This window comes from Prionailurus bengalensis, chromosome X, assembly GCF_016509475.1.
Source record: "Prionailurus bengalensis isolate Pbe53 chromosome X, Fcat_Pben_1.1_paternal_pri, whole genome shotgun sequence".
Taxonomy (NCBI): domain Eukaryota; kingdom Metazoa; phylum Chordata; class Mammalia; order Carnivora; family Felidae; genus Prionailurus; species Prionailurus bengalensis.
The window spans coordinates 22,169,266-22,189,591 of NC_057361.1; the positions used below are offsets into that span (position 1 = coordinate 22,169,266).

Below are 20,326 nucleotides of genomic sequence, written 5' to 3' on the forward strand. Positions count from 1 at the left end.
TGTGTGAAAACGCTTAAGTAGTGTAAGCCATTTCTTTCTATTTATTTAGAGCCAGTTTTCAGCTATATCAAGTTTTCTTCTTATAAAAACAAACTTGCCTTTCACACAATAATGTATCTCTTGTCCAGCATCTCCCACTAAATAAAAATGCATTTCTTTTTTACAAAAGCAAGGAAACAGTTTTGTATGGAAAAACTTTTTTCTAAAATTCTAGCATTGCCATTACGGATTTACTTGTGTGTGAGGTTATTGCTACACAATAAACTCCAAATGGCTCAAAAGAGATCTTGTCAATGAATAGATTGCTCTTATGACTGATATGTTCACACTACAGTTTTGCTTCATGAGATATGTATGTTGTTTTGTTTTATTTGGTTTTGTTCTTTCTTATTTCTCCATGATGTCTTTGTTTGAAGTTGATGTGATGTGTCTGATTCAACTATAGCTTGGTCATTCCCAAGTGACTTTTCTTGGTGTTTGTCTTTGGGTTCTTTATCCAGTCATCAGTCGAATAACCAGAAAAAGAAAGGAAAGACAAACGTTTCATTCAAATAGTAAATGATTTGGCTTAGTAGATGTATAAAAAGGAATTGTTGGCTGAAACCGTTATTGAAATTTTTAAATATAATTTCTGTATTATATGCTTCTCTATATATATTTAGTTACCTATATATCCTATACCTCACTGCTATGAATATTTCAGAGCTTTCTTTTTTTCATTTTTTAATGTTTGTTTAGTTTTGAGAGAGAGAGAGGAAAAAAGCATGAGTGAGGGAGAGACAGAGAGGGAGACAAGATCCAAAGTGGGTTCTGTACCGACAGCAGAGAGCCCAGTGCAGGACTCAAACTCACAAACTGTGAGATCGTGACCTGAGCCAGAGTCAAAGTCAGGTGCCTAACCAACTGAGCCACCCAGGCATCCCTCAGAGCTCTCTTACTCTTTAAATTTGTCTACACTTTTAAAAAGGTCAAATCATGAAAATGGAGTTTCAAAAAACTCTCCAGTTGCTAACATAAAACTCACATTGAAAGACCTAGATTAAAACTAAAGTTTAATAGGAAATACTTATCTTGATTTAAAAGCCCAATGTCCTTTTAATGACTAATTTCTTCAAATGACAACAAGTGTACACATGCCTCCCTAGTTACCACAACATTAAATGTATGTGCAGTAGAACCAGAAATAAGTCTGGAGAGATTTTCCTAAGTATTGGAATGGCATGACTCTCATAAGCAGTGAAGAAGTTAATCACTTGAAAGCTTGTTGATTTGTTCAGACAAAATACATTTTTATTTTTATTTTAATTTTGGACAGAGTGTGAATGGGAGAGAATGGCAGAGGAAGACAGAAAGAGAGAGAGGGAGAAGGAGAGGGAGAGGGAGAGGGAGAGAGACGCAGAGAGAATGCATGCGCACAGAACCTGATGCAGGTCTCGATTCCACAACCCTGGAATCACGACCTGAACCGAAATCAAGAGTCAGATGTTCAGTCGACTGAGCCACCCAGGCTGCCTGAAAATAAATTTTTAAATATCATACTCATCCTAATGCTGAGCCTGGTCTCTTACATTATACATAATAGGATTGCAACAGTGCCCATAAACCATGTACCACTGAAAATAGAAAAGGACCTCCCTAATGCAAATACCAAATATTACACATTAATCACATTATGCTTTGCCATCAATTTTGCATTTACATGTAAGTACAATGCACATAGCCATTTTCTTTTGAATGAATTTTAGGTGCATTTAAAAAATACATTATGCTTATGGACACTGACATTTTTAAAAGCTGTTCAAATTGAAATCAAATTAGAACAAACCAGTTGATACTCATTTTAATCGGAACACAAATGGCTCATTGTAGGAGAAGCCAGTATTGAGTTGTTCTACTTTGCCACCGTAATGTGCATTAAATGTGCTGTCCTTCACGCAGCAACACAATGCTACCATTAACAGAACATCTGCTTTGTGCTGTTTTTCAAATGTGACAGTGAGGTTTTTCTGAAGCACATACACCATAGAACTTAATTTCACCCAATTCTCTAGATACCTTAACTAGAGGTACTGGGTATATAAGTTAAACTCTTCACAGAATGTATTTATTCATTACTTTATTATGCTTGTAGTTTCACAATATTCTGAGTGAATTAATGTATTCATTACCACCAAATGAGAACTTACTATCCCTGCTAATTAAGAGTAAAAATGTTTATTGGGTATTCATAGGAAGGGAAAGCTCCGGTACCAAAATGGTAACAATTTTTATGTATATTAAATAGAATTATGGGTGCTTAAATTCTTTTCTAGATACTCTAAGTCTTCTCTAATGGGTAAACTTCTCTACCCATTCTTTAAACACTGGCTTGCCTTCATATTTCTTATCTCACCCTGTACTCTTTTCCTTCTCATTCATGTTCATTGCTTCCATTTTCAAATACCTGCTCGTGACTTCAGATGTGCATCTCAAGGCCAGACCTCTCCTCTAACATTGAACTTCACATATTTCTGCTTACCTGCTATCTTGCCTTGAATATATACCAAAGGTGCTTCAAACAAAACCTTTTTAAAATTGAACTCAAATTCATACTTTGAAATTACATACATTCTTATTCCAAGTTTTGGTAAATTGTACACTGGTAGAATCCCCAATCTCAGCAGGTGACGCAAGTGTGCACGCACGTGCACATGCCAGGGATAGAAGCAGGCATTTTTGACACCGTTTTCTCCTATACCATCCATCTGAAAACTGGCACGTAAGTCCTGCAAATTCTGTTCATATGTGGCCTTCTCATCTAGGCACGGTTCTCCATCTCCAGTGTCACAATCTTCCAATACTGTACAAGTATCCAGAATTCTTTCTCCTACATGTTTATTTAAAGTTTATTTGAGAGGGAGGGAGGGAGGGAGGGAGAGAGAGAGAGAGAGAGAGAATATGAATGAGAATGAATCCCAAGCAGCCTCCAGGCTGTCAGCAGGTGCCTGACAATGGGGCTCGAACTCATGAACCATGAGATCATGACCTGAACCGAAGTCAAGAGTCAGAGGCTTAAGTGAGTGAGCCACCCAGGTGCCCCTTCCTACATGTTTTTGTTTATTTGGTTTGTTTTGTTTTTGTCTTGTTTCTGTTCATCTGTTTTCTACATTGCAGCCACATAGATCTTTAGAAAAAGCATATCTGATCAGGTCATGCCCCCGCTTTAATACCTTCAATGGTTTTATTGTCACCTGACAAAAAACCTAGACTCCTTACTACTCTTGCCTTTGATTTCCACACTCAAACCAAAGTGGTCTTCTTCCAGTCTGTTACGAGTGCAGCAAGCTTATTCTTCAATCAGACCCTTGAACAGGCAGGTCCCTTATGGAACAGTCTTCAAAACTTACTCCACTTTTGTTATTCTAACTCACATTTATCCTTTTCCTAGACAAAATACTAATTCTTCAGGACAGGCTTCCCAAACTTCTTGAATCACATAATATCTTACTATTTTTATCTCCCTGTCCTTTACCTTCATAACCTTGAACAGTTTGTAATGCCTCTCTCTCTCTCTCTCTCTACTGGATTTATACTTGTCTCTGCCACTAAATGATAAGCTTCATGAAGAAAAAGTCTGCCCATATTTTGTTCATCATTTTCAGCTCCCAGCACAACCCATAGCCTAATTCTTTACAATAAATAACTGTTGAAATAAGGATTGTGATATTTTATATTCAGAAAATATTAAAGTAGGGATGAAATATATGAAGTCTGGTTGGTATTCAAAGTGCATAGAATCAGATCATCTTCATTTGCTATAAGAATGCATAAATCTGACTTTGAGATTCCACTTCTGATTTGAGTAAAAAAGCAACTAATTACCTGATAAAAACAACATAGTTTCTCCTAAATAAGAGAGCTAAGCTAAAAGCATATTTCCTAAGGGTCTTTTCAACTGCATGTTCAAGGTAGTCCTGTCATGAAAAATGCCCTTATAATAAATATCACATTAATTGTTTTCTTATAACGACTGTAAGCCTACTTTAGAGTTGAGACCACTTTTTTAACCCTCATTTTGATTATCAGAATTTTGGATGTTACAAAGAGAAAACAAAATAAAAGGTAAAAAGAGAAAATTATTGGATAAGGTTGATTACATACAGCACACGAAACTGAAGAAGGTAGCTTATCCACTATCAAGGAGTTTTTGCCTCTTCTGACCAGAAAAGGAATTCTTTTGACAACCCTCTCTGTCTCTCATTCATTCTAAACCTTTGCTCTTTTTATGACTTTGGTCAAGTTCCTCACTATAGTAAACAGGAACTAAATACACAAATGAAAGGTTTTTTTTTTTTTTTTTTTTTTTTTTTTTTTTTATCTTGCAAGCTTCCCTGTCTTCGCCTGTATAATCTTATTACTAAAACCAACACCACAGGCTATGTATGATGATGCACAGAGCACACTTCCTTGCATGTCGAGGTTCCTCAGTAAATAAGTAGTTCTGATTACTTTCATTTAAAAATATTTGTCTTGCTTCCCTACACTTTCCCCTCATATCTCTGTGACTCAATAGTAGACAGATGCTTTAGAGAATGGGTGGGGACACCTATGTACCCCATCCCATAACTCAGTGACACCTTAGATCTAAAAAGCAGTCTGGGAAACTAAGCTATTTACATTTTTCCAGTCACAACCACTTCTTTCTTAGGACACATCTCATTTGTCTTGTGGTAGTTGGTCATTTGTTTTTCCATCTCTTCTTCCCTGACCCCTGAGTGTATGTGCATGCACTGAGAGCCTTAGTTCCAACATGCCGCTAAGAGTGAAAATACAAAGAAAACAAATGAAAAACAAACCCCAACCTCTTAACCCATCAGATTTTAAATGCTCCAGATACCCTGGTATCCATTCAGAACTTTCAAACAGTATTTTCTTTGCAGGTAAAAATACACTCTTTTGACATACAACCAGAATAACCAAATAACCAAACTTTTATCTTTGCTTGGCAGGCATTCTTGTTTTCCTTAATTTCAAAAAGATATTTCCAATAATCCTTCTTCTAAAGATAAAATATACAGGCTCTTAGTGTTTAAATGAGCTGAACTTACATCTTTGGTAGGCATCCTTTTTTTTTCCTCCTTAAGTCCCTATAATTTTCCCATTATCAGCCAAGGAACATTTTAGCAACTACCTGGTCAGAACTTTGATGGTGGTGATGATGATGATGATGATGATGATGATGATGGTGATGATGATGTTATTTCTTTGGTAAATTACTCCTTTCCACGTGAATTAATGGCATTTCACTTTGAAATTCCTTCTATAGTACTTATGTACTTTCTGTAAATTGTAAATTTCTTTTCCCTGGGGCACTGGGGTGGCTCATTCAGTTAAGTGTCCAACTCTTAATTTGGGCTCAGGTCATATCATGGTTATGAAATTGAGCTTCTAGTCGGGCTCTGCACTGGGTATGGAGCCTGATTAAGAGTCTCTCTTTCCCTCTCTGCCCCTCCCCCACTCACATTCCTCATGAATGAATAAATGAATACATAAACATATAAATAAAAATACATATAAATCCATAAATGAATAAAGTCATTTTCCCTTTGTAGTAAGCACCAGAGACTGACAGTAAATACTTAAAACAGGCTAGTCCACCAACCTCTCAGAATAGATTCTGAAGCCTTAACAGACAAGGGTATGGTCATGTTGAGAGACATGATGAAGGTGAACTGTCATCAAAGCCCAGGTGTCCCTGTTCCAGTTAGTTTTCCATGCATCACTCCTCATTTTGTTATATGACCGCTGCTATACCTTTGAATAGTAGGATGGAAGGGTAATTTATTGCTTCTTACATTTAAAGTTACTGTGATGGAGTGAAGAATGAATAAGTTGTAAACCTTGTGGATTTGCACTTAGTACACTGAAGACATACAGGAGGGCTTATTCATTACTGCACACTCCATTATTGGCATGGTGCTTAGCCTTACACGTATTTGTTAAATTAAAGACAAGCAGAAAGAGGGTAGCTACTGAGTTGATAACACATGAAGACATTAATGATGAAACAACAGACAGCTTAAGTTCAGTGTCTGAATGCAGCCTTTCACTTTGGGAATTAGAAGCCTCAATTTTGGCTACTGTGCCACATATCCCATTTAAGCAGTTGCCTGATGGATGCTAACAGCCATCAGGCACCATTGTTCCAAAGAAAGTAAAAAACAAAACAAAACAAAACAAACTATAGCATTAGAGACTTGAAAACCTTTTGTTCTAAATTTAGTACAGTATATGCAACTTGGGAGTTCCAGCTACCGTTATGGTCAGAAATTCTATAATCATTAATTGTTCTGGGTGTGACAGGCAGAATTTTATGATTACCCCCAATAGTTCACACTCCTATATAATTTCCTTTGAATATGAATTGGATGTCACTCCCATGATTAAGTTATGTTACATGGCACAGTTGACTTTAAGAAAGGAAGATTATTCTTGGTGGACCAAACCTAATTAGGTGAGCCCTCAAAAGGAGCAAGATTCCTTCTTCCTGGGGAAAGGGGTTCAAGTGCTAGGGATTCTACATAAGGGAGATTCTCTACTGATGGCTTTGAAAATGGAGAGATACCCAAGACCCATGGGCAAGGAGTGCAGTCGACTTCTACGAGCTAAGAGTGGTCCCTGACAGCAGGCAAAGAAACAGAGACCCCAGCCTATAGTGACAGATTAACGCGGTTCTGCCAACAACCTGAATCTTGAAAATGGATCCTTCCCAAGAGATCTCCTGATAAGAATGCAGCCCAGCCAAGACACTTTGAGAGTGAGGATCTGAGCAGAGAACACAAATGAGCTGCACCTACACTATTGACCCATAGATCTGTGACCTAATAGATGGGCATTATTTTAAGCCACCGACTTTGACATAGTTCGTTATGCAGCAATGAAAAACTAAGGTACTGCATATCTCAAAGGACAGATCAATACTGATTTTTAAGACTTTCTCAAAGTTTGAATCCAATAAATATTTCTAAACAGCTAGTCAGTTGTAAAACTTAGGAAGTATTTTCTTATATATACTTTTATTTCATCATTCCACCAACTCAGTAAAAAGAATATCCTTCTCCACTGTATATTTCTTTTAACATAATCTCATATAGAGTAATTTTATAGCTCAAGATCACAAAGGCAGACTATGGAATAATGCCTAGAATTTAAAGGCGAAGTAGGTGAGGAGTTAAGATGGCAGAGAAATAGGGGGATCAGATTTCCCTGGTCCCTCAAACACAAATGTATTGAGGTCAGATCACTTGGAACACCCAGGAAATCAATCTGCAGAGTGGCAGAAGGATCTCCACAGGTGGAGGGAGAAAGCTTGGTGGGATCGATGGTTGGTTCACCGAACAAATCAAAGCACACCTGGTTGAAAGTCCAAATGCTCCACCACTGCAAGCAAGGAGGAGCTCTGCAGAGGAATGACCAGTGGAATAGAGTGGCCAAAACACAACAGAGTACACACAACATACTCCAAAAACACTTTCTGAAGTGCCAGGCCTTGGAGAGTCTATGACCCCTTTTTAATATAGTAGTACTGGCAGGTGCAGGACATATAAAAGCTATTAAAACATGTAAGAGAGGGGCGCCTGGGTGGCACAGTCGGTTAAGCGTCCGACTTCAGCCAGGTCACGAGCTCGCGGTCCGTGAGTTCGAGCCCCGCGTCAGGCTCTGGGCTGATGGCTCGGAGCCTGGAGCCTGTTTCCGATTCTGTGTCTCCCTCTCTCTCTGCCCCTCCCCCATTCATGCTCTGTCTCTCTCTGTCCCAAAAATAAATAAATGTTGAAAAAAAAATTAAAAAAAAAAAACATGTAAGAGAAACCTAGCCAAAATAACAAAATAGAAGAATCCTCAAAAGAAAATTCAAGAAGAAATGACAGCCAAAGAATTGTTCAAAACAGATAAAACAATATATCTGAACAAGATAGAACAACAGTCATAAAACTAATACCTGGGCTTGAAAACATACAAGACAGCAGAGAATCTATTGCTACGGAGATCAAAGACCCAAGAAATAGTCACAATAAATTAAGAAATGCTATAAATGAGATGCAAAATAAACCAGATACAGTGACAGCAAGGATGGAAGAAGCAGAAGAGAGAATAGGTGAAACAGAAGATAAAATTATGGAAAATGATGAAACTGATAAAAAGAAGGAAAGGAAATTACTAGATCATAAGAGAATTAGCTAAGTGACTGCATAAAATGAAACAATATCCATATCATAGGAGTTCCAGAAGAACAGGAGAAAAGGTCAGAAGGTTTATTTGAACAAATTATAACTGAGAACTACCCTCATGTGGGGAAGGAAACGGGCATCCAAGTCCCAGAGGCACAGAGAACTCCCTTCAAAATCAACAAAAATAGGTCAACACCATGACATATCATAGTGAAACTGGCAAAATACAAAGGTGAAGAGAGAATTCTGAAAGTAGCTAGGGACAAACGGGTCTTAACCTACAAGGGTAGACACATAAGGGTAGTAGCATACCTGTCCACTGAAACTTGGCAGGCCAGAAGGGAGTGGCAGGAAATATTCAATATGCTAAATAGGAAAAATAGGCAACCAAGAATATTTTATCCACCAGGGCTGTCATTTAGAATAGAAGGAGAGATAAAGGCTTTTCCAGACAAACAAAAACTAAAGGAGTTTATGACCACTAAACCAGCCCTGAAGGAGATTCTAAGGGGGGCTTTGTGAGTGGAAAGCAGTAAAGACTACAAAGGACCAGAGACATCACCACAAATGTGAAACCTACATATAACACGATGGTAATAAATCCAAATCTTTCAATAATCACTCTGAATGTAAACAGACTAAATGCCCCAATCAAAAGACATAGGGTACCAGAATGGATAAACAAACAAGATCCATCTGCATTCTGACTACAAGAGACTTATTTTAGACCCAAGGACATCTGCAGACTGAAAGTTAGGGGGTGGAGAACCATCCATCATGTTACTGGATGGCAAAAGAAAGCCAGAGTAGGTATACTTACATCAGACAAACTAGATTTTAAAACAAAGACTGTAACAAGATGAAGGGCATTATATAATAATTAAGGGGTCTATCTATCAAGAAGAGCTAACAATTGTAGGGGCACCTGAGTGGCTCAGTTGGGTAAGTGTCCAAGTTTAGCTCAGGTCATGATCTGATAGCCCCCCCCCCTACATGGGGCTCTTGGGTATGAGCCCCATGTAGGGCTCTGTGCTGATAGTTCTGAGCCTGGAGCCTGCTTCAAATTCTATGTTGTCCTGTCTCTCTGCCCCTCTCCTGCTCCACTCTGTCTCCCTCTCAAAAATAAATATTTTTTAGAAGGTTAAAAAAATAATAAATAAAAACAAGAGCTAACAATTGTAAATGTTTATGCCTCCAAAGTGAAAGCACCCAAATGTATAAGTCAATTAATCACAAACATAAACAAATGTATAGATAATAATACCATGATTGTAGGGGACTTTAATATTCCACTTACAGCATGGGCAGATCACCCAGGCAGAAAATCCATAAGAAAACAACAGCTCTAAATGATATATTGGACCAGGTGGACTTAACAGATATAATCAGAACTTTTCATACTAAAGCAGCAGAATACACATTCTTCTCGAGTACACATGGAACATTCTCCAAAATGGATCACATAATGGGTTACAAAACAACCGTCAACAAGTATAAAAAGATTCAGATTATACCATGCATATTTTCAGATGACAACACTAAGAAACTTGAAATCAACCACAAGAAAAAATTTGGAAAGCCCCCAAATACATGGAGTTTAAAGAACATCCTATTAAAGAATGAATGGTTCAACCAGGAAATTAAAGAAGAAATTTAAAAATATATGGAAGCAAAGAAAAATGAAAACATGATAGTCCAAATCCTTTGGGATGCAGCAAAGGCAGGCCGAAGAGGAGAATACATTGCAATTCGTCCCTATGTCAAGCAAGAAAGGTCTCAAATATACAACCTAACTTTACACCTAAAGGAGCTAGAAAGGCAGTAGCAAAGAAAGCCCAAAGCCAGCAGAAGAAGAGAAATAAACAAGATTAGAGCAGAAATAAACAATATAGAATCCAGAAAACCAGTAGAACAGATCAGTGAATCTAAGAGCTGTTTTTTTAAACAATAAACAAAATTGATGAACCCCTAGCCAGACTTCTCAAAAAGAAAAGAGAGAGGATCCAAATACATAAAGTCACAAATTAAAGAGGAGAGATCACAACCAACACCAAAGAAATACAAACAATTATTAGAGACTACTATGAAAAACTACATGCCAACAAACTGGACAATCTGGAAGAAATGGAAAAATTACTATACACTCACACACTACCAAAACTCAAGCGGGAAGAAATACAAAATTTGAACAGTCACATAACCAGCAAAAAAATTGAATTCATTATCAAAAGTCTCCCAATAAATAAGAGTCCTGGGCCAGGTGGCTTCCCAGGGGAATTCTACCATATATTTAAAGCAGAGTTAACACCTATTCTTCTCAAACTGTTGCAAAAAATAGAAACAGAAGGAAAGCTTCCAGACTCATTCCATGAGGCCAGCAGTACCTTGATTTCAAAACCAGACAAAGATGGCACTAAAATGGGGAATTACAGGCCAAAATCCATGATGAACATGGATGAAAAAATTCTCAACAAGATACTAGCAAATGGAATTCAACAGTACATTAAAAGAATTATTCACCATGATCAAGTGGAATTCATTCCTAGGCTGCAGGGATGGTTTAGTATTCAAAAATCAATCAGTGTGATACATCACATTAATAGAAGAAAGGATAAGAACCATATGATCCTGTCCATAGATGCAGAAAAAGCATTTGACAAAATACAGCATCATTTCTAAATAAAAATCCTCAAGAAAGGCTAGACAGAACATACCTTAACATCATAAAAGCCATATATGAAAAGCCCACAGCTAACATCATCCTCAGTGGGGAAAAACTGAGAGCTTTCCCCATGAGATCAAGAACACAACAGGGATGTCTACTCTCACCACTGTTGTTTAACGTGGTGTTGGAAGTCCTAGCCTCAGCAGTCAGAAAACAAAGTGAAATAAAAGGCATCCAAAATCCAAAAGAATAAGTCAAACTTCACTGTTCACAGATGACATCATACTCTACATGGAAGATCTGGAAGACTCCACCAAAAAACTGCTAGAGCTGATACAGGAATTCAGCAAAGTCAGAGGATATAAAATCAATGTACAGAAATCAGTTGCATTTCTATACACCAATAAGGAAGCAACAGAAAGAGATAACAGAGAATTGATCCCATTTACAATTGCATCAAAAACCGTAAGATACCTAGTAATAAACCTAACCAAAGAGGTAAAAGATCTGTATGCTGAAAACTATAGAAAGCTTATGAAAGAAATTGAAGAAGACACAAAGGAATGGAAAAACATTGCATGCTCATGGATTGGAAGAACAAATATTGTTAAAATGTCGATACTACCCCCCAAAAATCGACACATTCAGTGGAATCCCAATCAAAATAGCATCAGCATTCTTCACAGAGATAGAACAAACAATCCTAAAATTTGCGTGGAACCATACAAGAGCACGAATAGCCAAAGTAATGTTGAAAAAGAAAACCAAAGCTGGAGGCATCACAATCCCAGACTTTAACCTGTATTACAAAGCTGTAGTCATTGAGGCAGTATGGTATTGGCACAAAACCAGACCCTAGATCAATGTAATAGAACAGAGAACCCAGAAATGGCCCCACAAATGTATGGCCAACTAATCTTCAACACAGCAGGAAAGAGTATCCAATGGAGAAGACAGTCTCTTTAGCAAATGGTGCTGGGAGAACTGGACAGCCACATGAAAAAGAATGAAACTGGACCACTTTCCTACACCATACACAAAAATAAATTAAAAATGGATGAAAGACCTAAATGTGAGACAGGAAACCATCAAAATCCTAGAGGAGAAAGCAAGTAGCAACCTCTTTGACCTTGGCCGTGGCAACTTCTTACTGGACATGTCTCTGAAGGCAAGGGAAATAAAAGCAAACATGAACTATTGGGACCTCCCCAAGATAAAAAGATTCTGCACAGCAAAGGAAACAGTCAACAAAACTAAAAGGCAACCAACGGAATGGGAGAAAGTATTTGCAAAAGAAATATCAGATAAAGGGTTAGTGTCCACAATGTATAAAGAACTTCCCAACCTCTGCACCTGAAAAACAAATAATCCAGTGTAAAAATGGACAGAAGACATGAACACTTTTCTAAAGAAGATATCCAGATGCCAAACAGACACATGAAAAGATGCTCAACATTGCTCACCATCAGGGAAATACAAATCAAAACCACAGTGAGATACCACCTCACACCAGTTTGAGTAGCTAAAAATTAAGAACTCAAGCAACAACAGATGTTGGTGAGGATGTGGAGAAAGGGGAACCATCTTGCACTGTTGGTGGGGATGCAAACTTGTACAGCCCTCTGGAAAACAGTATGTAGGTTCCTCAAAAAATTAAAAATAGAATTACCCTACGACCCAGCAATTGCACTACTAGGAATTTTTCCAAAGGATACAGGAGTGCTGATTTGAAGGGGCATATGCACCCCAATGTTTATAGCAGCTCTATCAACCATAGTCAAATAATGGAAAGAGTCCATCAACTGATGAATGGATTAAGAAGATGTGATATACACACACACCACATCTTCATACATATATATGTATATATGGGTATACACACAAACACACACACACCACATCTTCATACATATAGATGTATATATGTATACCCATATATACATATATATGTATATATATACATATATACATATATATGTATATATATGTATATATGTATATATATATACCCATATATACATCTATATGTATGAAGATGTGGTGTGTGTGTGTGTTTGTGTGTATACCACACATATACACATACAATGGAATACTACTCAGCAATGAAAGAATGAAATCTTGCCATTTGCAACAATGTGGATGGAACTAGAGGGTATTGTGCTAACCTAAATAAGTCAGTCAGAGAAACACAGATATCACATGGTTTCATTCAAATGTGGAATTTGAGAAACTTAACAGATGATCATCGGGGAAGGGAAGAAAAAATAAATAAAAACAGAGGGAGGTAAACCATAAGAGACTCTTAAATACAGAAACCAAACTGAGGGTTGATGGGGGTGCAGAATATGGGTGATGGGAATTGAGGAGGGCACTCGTTGTGATGAGCACTGGGTGTTGTATGTAAGTGATGAATCACTGGATTCTATTCCTGAAGCCAAGACTACACTGTATGTTATCTAATGGGAATTAAAAAAAAGAAAAGAAAAAATAAAATTAAATAAATAAATAAATAAATAAATAAATAAAACGAGGCAAAGTATAATTAAATATTAATGCTCTTAGTGTGTGAGGCCAGGATCAGTATTAAACACTGAAGACTTACCAGCACTGGGGCTAGGTTAAGGCAAGTGAGGCATTTACCCTGAGCTCAAAATTTAAGCTCTGGGGTAGACCAAATTAGAATTAGTCTAAGCAGCCAACCTGGTAAAATCTTTGGAGAAGGGTATGTGCTGACTTGATCAGAGGCACAAAGGAAAAGAATCTCATGGTGAAAAGGACCAGTTTGGATGCCTAAGAAAACTCTGAGACTCATACAAGAAAAACTCCTTGCGGTGAAGGTTCCAAGACTTGGGATCCTTTTCAGATGAGGATCTACAAGTGACTCATTGATTTGCACAGTCCTTCTGAGATTGTTAAACAGATTACTTCCACCCGCATTCAGCCAGGAGTTGAGGTTGAAGTCACCATTGCAGATGATTAAATCAACCTTTTCAATAAATTATTAGTTGTTAAAAAGAAAAAAAAAAAGTAAACTGGCATACTGACAGATTAGCTACATAGAAAGAACACAGAAAGTATATTCCTGCAAAGAAAACTAGCTTTGAATAAATTACAGTAAAATTTTCTGTTTTCTAAAATTAGAACTATCTGTAGGCACAAGTGTTATGTCATGTGACAAAGACTAGGGCCTGAACATGGATTATTCCAGTGCTACTCATTAATAATTATTAACCGATTAATTATTCAGCCAGTTATTAACTGATGGAGTTCTCAAACAAGATTTTTTTGTTATTTAAAATGACAAAAAATTACAATTCTGAGCTAAAGCGTTTACTGGAATTAAAGAGATCTAGCTTTCTTTATCCATATATGTCTCGCTAGGCAGTAAAATGGGCCAATTATAAAGGCTTGCCTCAAGAAAACAAAATGGAAGATAACAGAAGGTTCTACCTTTAGATATATTTCAGCTAAACTCAGAAGAAATGACGGAATTCAAGAATTACAATTCAGCAGCCCCTAATGGATTAATGGATGACACTGACCATCCTCAGTGACTGCCAACAACACTACAAAGGAAACAACAGATGTTACGTGCCTCCTAATGGAATTAACACATTGTCACTTCAGGAGTGATTTTGCCAACAGAGACAAATCAATAAACCTTAATCTGAACAAGCTTCTCATTATAACTATTGAACATTATTGATGCTGACTGTCAAGTATATTGAGTTATTTTATCCCTTGTAATGTTGCATGTGATTGGCAATTTCTATTATAAATATCATTTCTTTACATTTGAAAACCCAAGTAAAATGAAACAATTTTTAGCAAAATATAAATCACTAAATAGGTCCATAAAGAAATATAAAACTTTAATTGAACAATACAACCTGAAATTGTAGTCCTGATACATTTTCAGGGCAAATTTTGCTCTCAAAATGTACTATGACCAGCCAGGTTGAAAGGTCATTACACCAAATGATGAAGGAAAAGCTAATCACCACATTAGGTAAGCTCTTATAAGCCATACAAGAAGATGGGAAATTACTCAACCACTTTAACAGGCTAACTGTCCTTGATACAAAGACTAGATGAGTATGCCTCAAGGTGGGGGGGGGGGGGGAGGGAAACTTGAGTGAAGCTCACTCATATACATATTCTAAATAAATTCATAGCATATTCAATGCAGCAGCAAATTAAATGAAATAGTCTGTGTCCAAGGAATGCAAAGATCATATCACATTGAAAAAAACCTGTGACTTGGAATTCACTATGTTAACAGAAAAGAGAAAGCATTTTATCCTGTTCTGAAAGTAAAAAGCCTTTGATAAAAATTCAACCCTAGTTCATGCTAGTAACTTTTAGCAAACATATTAGAATGGAATTTCCATATTGTAAAATCAACAGCACATATATGTAAAGGATGAAATGTTAAAACATTCCCAGTATGGTCAGGACAAGACAGAGAGGTGTGGTACCATTTCTCCTGTTCAAGTCGAGACTCTATTGCATAGCTAATATACAGCCATATGTAGCAATACCAAAATAAGTTATGGATTATGAAAAGAGATTATCAGATATCCTAATTAAAAACTCCAAAGAAATTGGCTGTCCAATATTTAAATGTATGAGGAACTTTAGGAAGCTGATTTAGATCACTACAGCAAAATCAGAAGTCGGGGTGCCTGGGTGGCTTGGTCAGTTAAGCATCCAACTCTTGACTTTGGCTCAGGTCATGATCCGAAAGTTTGTGGGTTTGAGCCCCCCATTTGGCTGTGCACTGAAAGAGTGGAGCCTACTTGGGATTCTCTCGCTCTCCCTCACCCTGCCCCCCCCCCTTCTCAAATAAATAAACGTCAAAAAAAAAGTCTAGCCACACAAAATAAATAACAGGTTATGTAATGGAAAATATACCATTCAAAAGAGTAGCAATATCCAAAATATACCTAAAAAAAAAAGAACTAGGAAATATATACATGATCTTTATGGAAGCAAATATAAAAAAAATTATTAACAGACTTCGGTAAAAGAAGTCTCAAATAGAGCAATATACCATGCTTATTTATGGTGAACAGAATACCCTACAGATGTCAGTTCTTATTTACAGATTTCTGCTTTACAGATTTCTGCCTTATAGATTTCTGCTGGGCTCCAGTTAGCAGAAGAGAGGTATCGAAGCACCAACAAGGAATCAAGGTATGACAGTGAGGAATGAGGGGAGAACCTACCAGAAAAGAAGGGACAACAAAGAGGTTCCCCTCACACAACCTCCTCCACACCCCCCTTCAACCCACCCTCTACCTCCTCCCCACACCACCCCCCCCCCCCCCCCCCCGCTGTCATTCTAGGAAGGTCCCTGTGACAACTGCTAGGCTCTGCTCCTGCCTTACTTGCTACTGGGGGTTTCTGATGGAAATGAAAGGCTTGGTCTGAGGTGCGCTTACTAAATTCACCAGAGGGAGAAGTCCCGGCCTCTCCCTGTCAGAAGTCAGGAAAGACCCGTGTCTGAGTTCAGCATAATTCCCTTGACACCAGAACTCAGGGAAGGCCCCCAACCCAGAAACCTACCCGGGCTTTTATGCTAGGGAGCCCATGTGGGTGTGGCCGGAAGTGCTCACCCTGACTTCCGCTACATCCCGCTGCTGTGGAACTTGAGGTCTAGTCTGAGTGGTGTGGTCTCACGCGTGGCCGAGGGAGGAGGCCCCCGATCTGGCAGGTGTTGAGGTGAGTAACTTGTTGGAACTGAAGGGTTGCACTCCTTTCAGACCCTAGGTGCCCCAGAGAGGGCCCCGTTCTCCTCTGGTATGCCCCACCCCCACTGCCACCAACTCGTGGCACAAGCTGTTAGGACTAATGCCCTCTTACTTTCACGTTGGGAACGGTTGGGATGGGAGGACTATCCTTGAAGGGGCCGCAGAGGGAGGTTTCAAAGGACCAGTCAGGAGCCAAGTTTAGTATTCTGAATTAGAACTGAGGTTACAAGCCCCCGAGGAAGAGTGGAGATCCAGAGTCCTGCCCGCCCGTGTTTTGTCGGTTCCTAAAACAGTACCCACAAAACAGTAAGCGGAGGCGGCTTACCTCGGAGAGCAGGTAGAATATCCCTACCAATGCACTCCATCTCTTCCTCCATATTCTAGGGTGACCTCTTCATTAGCCGAACTGCTTGCACTCCCACCTGCTATCACCATGCCTAGAGGTCAGAAGAGTAAGCTCCGTGCCCGTGAGAGACGCCGCCAGGCCCGTGGTGAGACCCAGGGTCTGGAGGGCCCTGAGGCTACTGCAGAAGCACCAGCAGGCGCAGCAGCCATAGTAGCAGGAGAGTCCCCCTCCCCTGCCTGCCCTCTCTCTGGGGATAGAGCTCAGAATTTGTCTGCCGCTGCGACATCCAGCAGTCCTCAGGCAGCCAAGGGGAGCTCCTCTCCCGCCAGTGCTGGTGCAGCTGTTTCATGCACCAATTCAGATGAAGGTGCCAAAAGCCAAGATGAGGGAAGCCAACAATCCTCTAAGGGCACTGAGTTCTCACGCAGAGATCCATTAAACAAGAAGGTGGTGTTGTTGGTACAGTTCCTGCTGCAGAAGTATCAAAAGAAAGAGCCAGTTACGAGGGCAGACATGCTAAAGTATGTCATCAAAAAGTACAAGTGTCATTTCAATGAGATCCTCAAGAGAGCCTCTGAGCACATGGAGCTGGCCTTTGGTATTGATGTGAAGGAAGTGGATCCCATCCGGCACTGCTACGCCCTCCTCAGCAAACTAGACCTCAGCGTCGATGGCACGATGCATGAAGAAGAGAACATGCCCAAGACCGGCATCCTGATGATCGTGCTGGGGGTAATCTTCATGAAAGGCAACTGCGCCCGGGAGGAGGAGGTCTGGGAAGTCCTGAATCTGATGGGCGTATATTCGGATAAGAAGCACTTCATCTATGGGGAGCCAAAGAAGATCATCACGGAAGATTTGGTGCAGCTCAAGTACCTGGAGTACCGGCAGGTGCCCAACAGCGACCCTCCGCGCTATGAGTTCCTGTGGGGCCCCAGAGCCCACGCCGAGACCAGCAAGATGAGAATCCTGGAGTTTCTAGCCAAAGTTCACGATACGGTCCCCAGTGCTTTCCCAGCCTGGTATGAGGAGGCTTTGAGAGATGAGGAAGAGCGAGCCCGAGCCCGAGCGGCAGCCAGGGCTCGTATCACTGCCATGGCCAGTGCACGTGCCAGGGCCATGGCCTCCAGCTCATCCCACACAAAGTGAAGTCTCAGGCTGGTCCAAAAGGTATGTCACCATTCTAACAGTGGAGGGGCAGGGTGGGGCCGGAGAAGTGTGTATCATCTGTGTTCCTGTTGTGTATTGGTAACTTGGAATGTCACCTTCTTTTTTTTTAGGTTGTATTTCATATGTTCAAGTTTGAAGCAGTTCGTTTTCTTTGTGGAAAAAAGCAGTCAACGTTCTAAATAGTGGATGGCAGTGGCCAGGGTAGGTCTGGAAGGAACACAGTGAATATCATCTTGGTGTTCTTGTTCTATATGGTAAACTTAAGCGTCCTTTATTTTTTTTTCTTTCTTTTCCTCTTTCTTTCACTCTTTTTTTTCTTTTTATTTCAAGTGTTATTTCTTTAATAGAAAGTTTACATTATTTTCAAATCTAAATTAATGATTTTGGTTGCATATTTGTTGCGGTTTAATAGGCTTCAGGGAAGGAGTTTTATTATTTAGTAAAACACATTGGGAAACCTTTCATGCTTACCAAAAAAGAACGGTAAAAGATGGTATTGTCACAAGCATTTCCTTGGAAATGCAAAACACTTTAGCAGTAAAATTACTAAGATCAAAAAATGGAGAGGATAGAAGTGAAAGCCATTTGTTCTTGGTTTTCCGTATACATTTTAGTCTCTTGTTCTGGAAGAATACAAGATGGCGTGCTTGGATTTGCTTATTAAAGAATGTAGGAGAAATAAAAAGTTGAAACACTAGAATTCATGCTTGCTGGCTCATTTATTTTCCAAATACTAATTAAGCGTCTGCTCTTTGAAAGTCACAGTGCTAGAAATGGGGAAGCTGGGATATAAATACAACACTCCTGTCTTTAGAATGTGACAGTCCAGGAACAGTAATCGCATATGGAGGATGGTGAAAGACCCTCTAAGACCTAAAGGACCACTAAGAATGAGTAAAGAGGTTAAGAGGCAGGGAGGGGTTGGGAGAGGTGGGATGGGGAGGGTGTCTAGCTAAGAGCAGTAAGACACACATTCCCCGAGGAAAGGCAGTTTGGGGCTTTAGGAAACTACAAGTTCCTTGGTGGGCCAGGCTGTTAATTTAAGCTGCCTGGTGGGCCACGGGAGGCTGTGGGGCGAGTGAGCGGGGGCCAGCCAGACAGATGGTTTCTCGGTGTTGAAGGACAAAACCCAGGAATGCAAAGCTGCTGTTGAGTTACTTTGGTATCATCAGTGTCCCGGAGGAAGACCTCCTTCATGGGCAGAAATGGAAGGTAGCCGGTGTTCTTCCTCACGGGCAGTTGGACACACGGCACAATCTCATTGTCTCAGGCACAGCATCTCCAGGGAATGTCTAATAAGGGTGGTATTACTCTGAGGTGGGATGTTGAGAACTTACTATGTTGTCTGTCTTTGCTCTGAACTGGGTGGGGAACCAGGTCCAAACGCATTTAAATGGCCTTTTAATTGGATTATCAGGAGTGTGATTTTGCCAATTCTAAGGGAGGATTAGATTTTTGGTGCTGGTGTAATGAATGAAAATAGGGGTGGTTTGGATGTAAAGGCCCCTGGGAGCGAAGGCGTTGGTCCTTGACACATTCTAGGACATCTAAGTCGCATCTGGCTGGGGAGACTCTTCCACACCCAAGTTAAGTAACACATCCTGAACCTGGGAAAAATTTTCTTTAGTTGTACTTGCTAAGCAGCATTATGGATGAATTTGGTGTCATTTGTCTGAGAAAGCTGCATATTCTTTGATAACTCCTGAATTTAAAAACCTCATAAAAATAAAAATAAAAATAAAAATAAAAATAAAAATAAAAATAAATAAAATAGGGGTGCCTGGGTGGCTCATTTGGTTAAGCGCCCGACCTCAGCTCAGGTCTCTATCTCACAGTTTTGTGAGTTCAAGCCCCACATTGCGCTCTGTGATAACAGTGCAGAGCCTGCTTGGGATCCTCTGTCTCCCTCGCTTCCTGCCCTTCTCCTGCCTCCTCTTTCTCTCTCTCTCTCAAAAATAAATAAACATTGAAATAAATAAATCTCCCCAGGGGGACGGTGGTATTGTCTGCAGTTAAAAAAAATCGAATCCCATGATGATTACCATTCATTGAAGACCTCCTGTTTTCCAATTACTCTGCCAAGCGCTTCCTAAGCATTACATTTAGTCCAACAGTCCTAGGAGATAGAGCTTATCAGGCATACTTTGCAGTTAAAGAACTTGTCATTTTCTCCAGTTCACATGGC

General features: G+C 39.5%; 1 protein-coding gene across 1 annotated transcript in view; it reads left to right on the top strand.

Moving 5' to 3' along the window:
- The window catches only part of LOC122477337 (melanoma-associated antigen B18-like), a 141,337-nt gene extending 122,496 nt beyond the window's left edge, over window positions 1–18,841 (top strand). Inside the window, exons 2-4 of the mRNA XM_043570258.1 lie at window positions 15,995–16,068; window positions 17,010–18,141; window positions 18,252–18,841. Coding sequence (XP_043426193.1) covers window positions 17,059–18,120 — 1,062 coding nt within the window. The 5' untranslated portion in view covers window positions 15,995–16,068; window positions 17,010–17,058 and the 3' untranslated portion in view covers window positions 18,121–18,141; window positions 18,252–18,841. The remainder of the gene's footprint in view (window positions 1–15,994; window positions 16,069–17,009; window positions 18,142–18,251) is intronic.
- The last annotated feature ends 1,485 nt before the right edge of the window (window positions 18,842–20,326 follow it).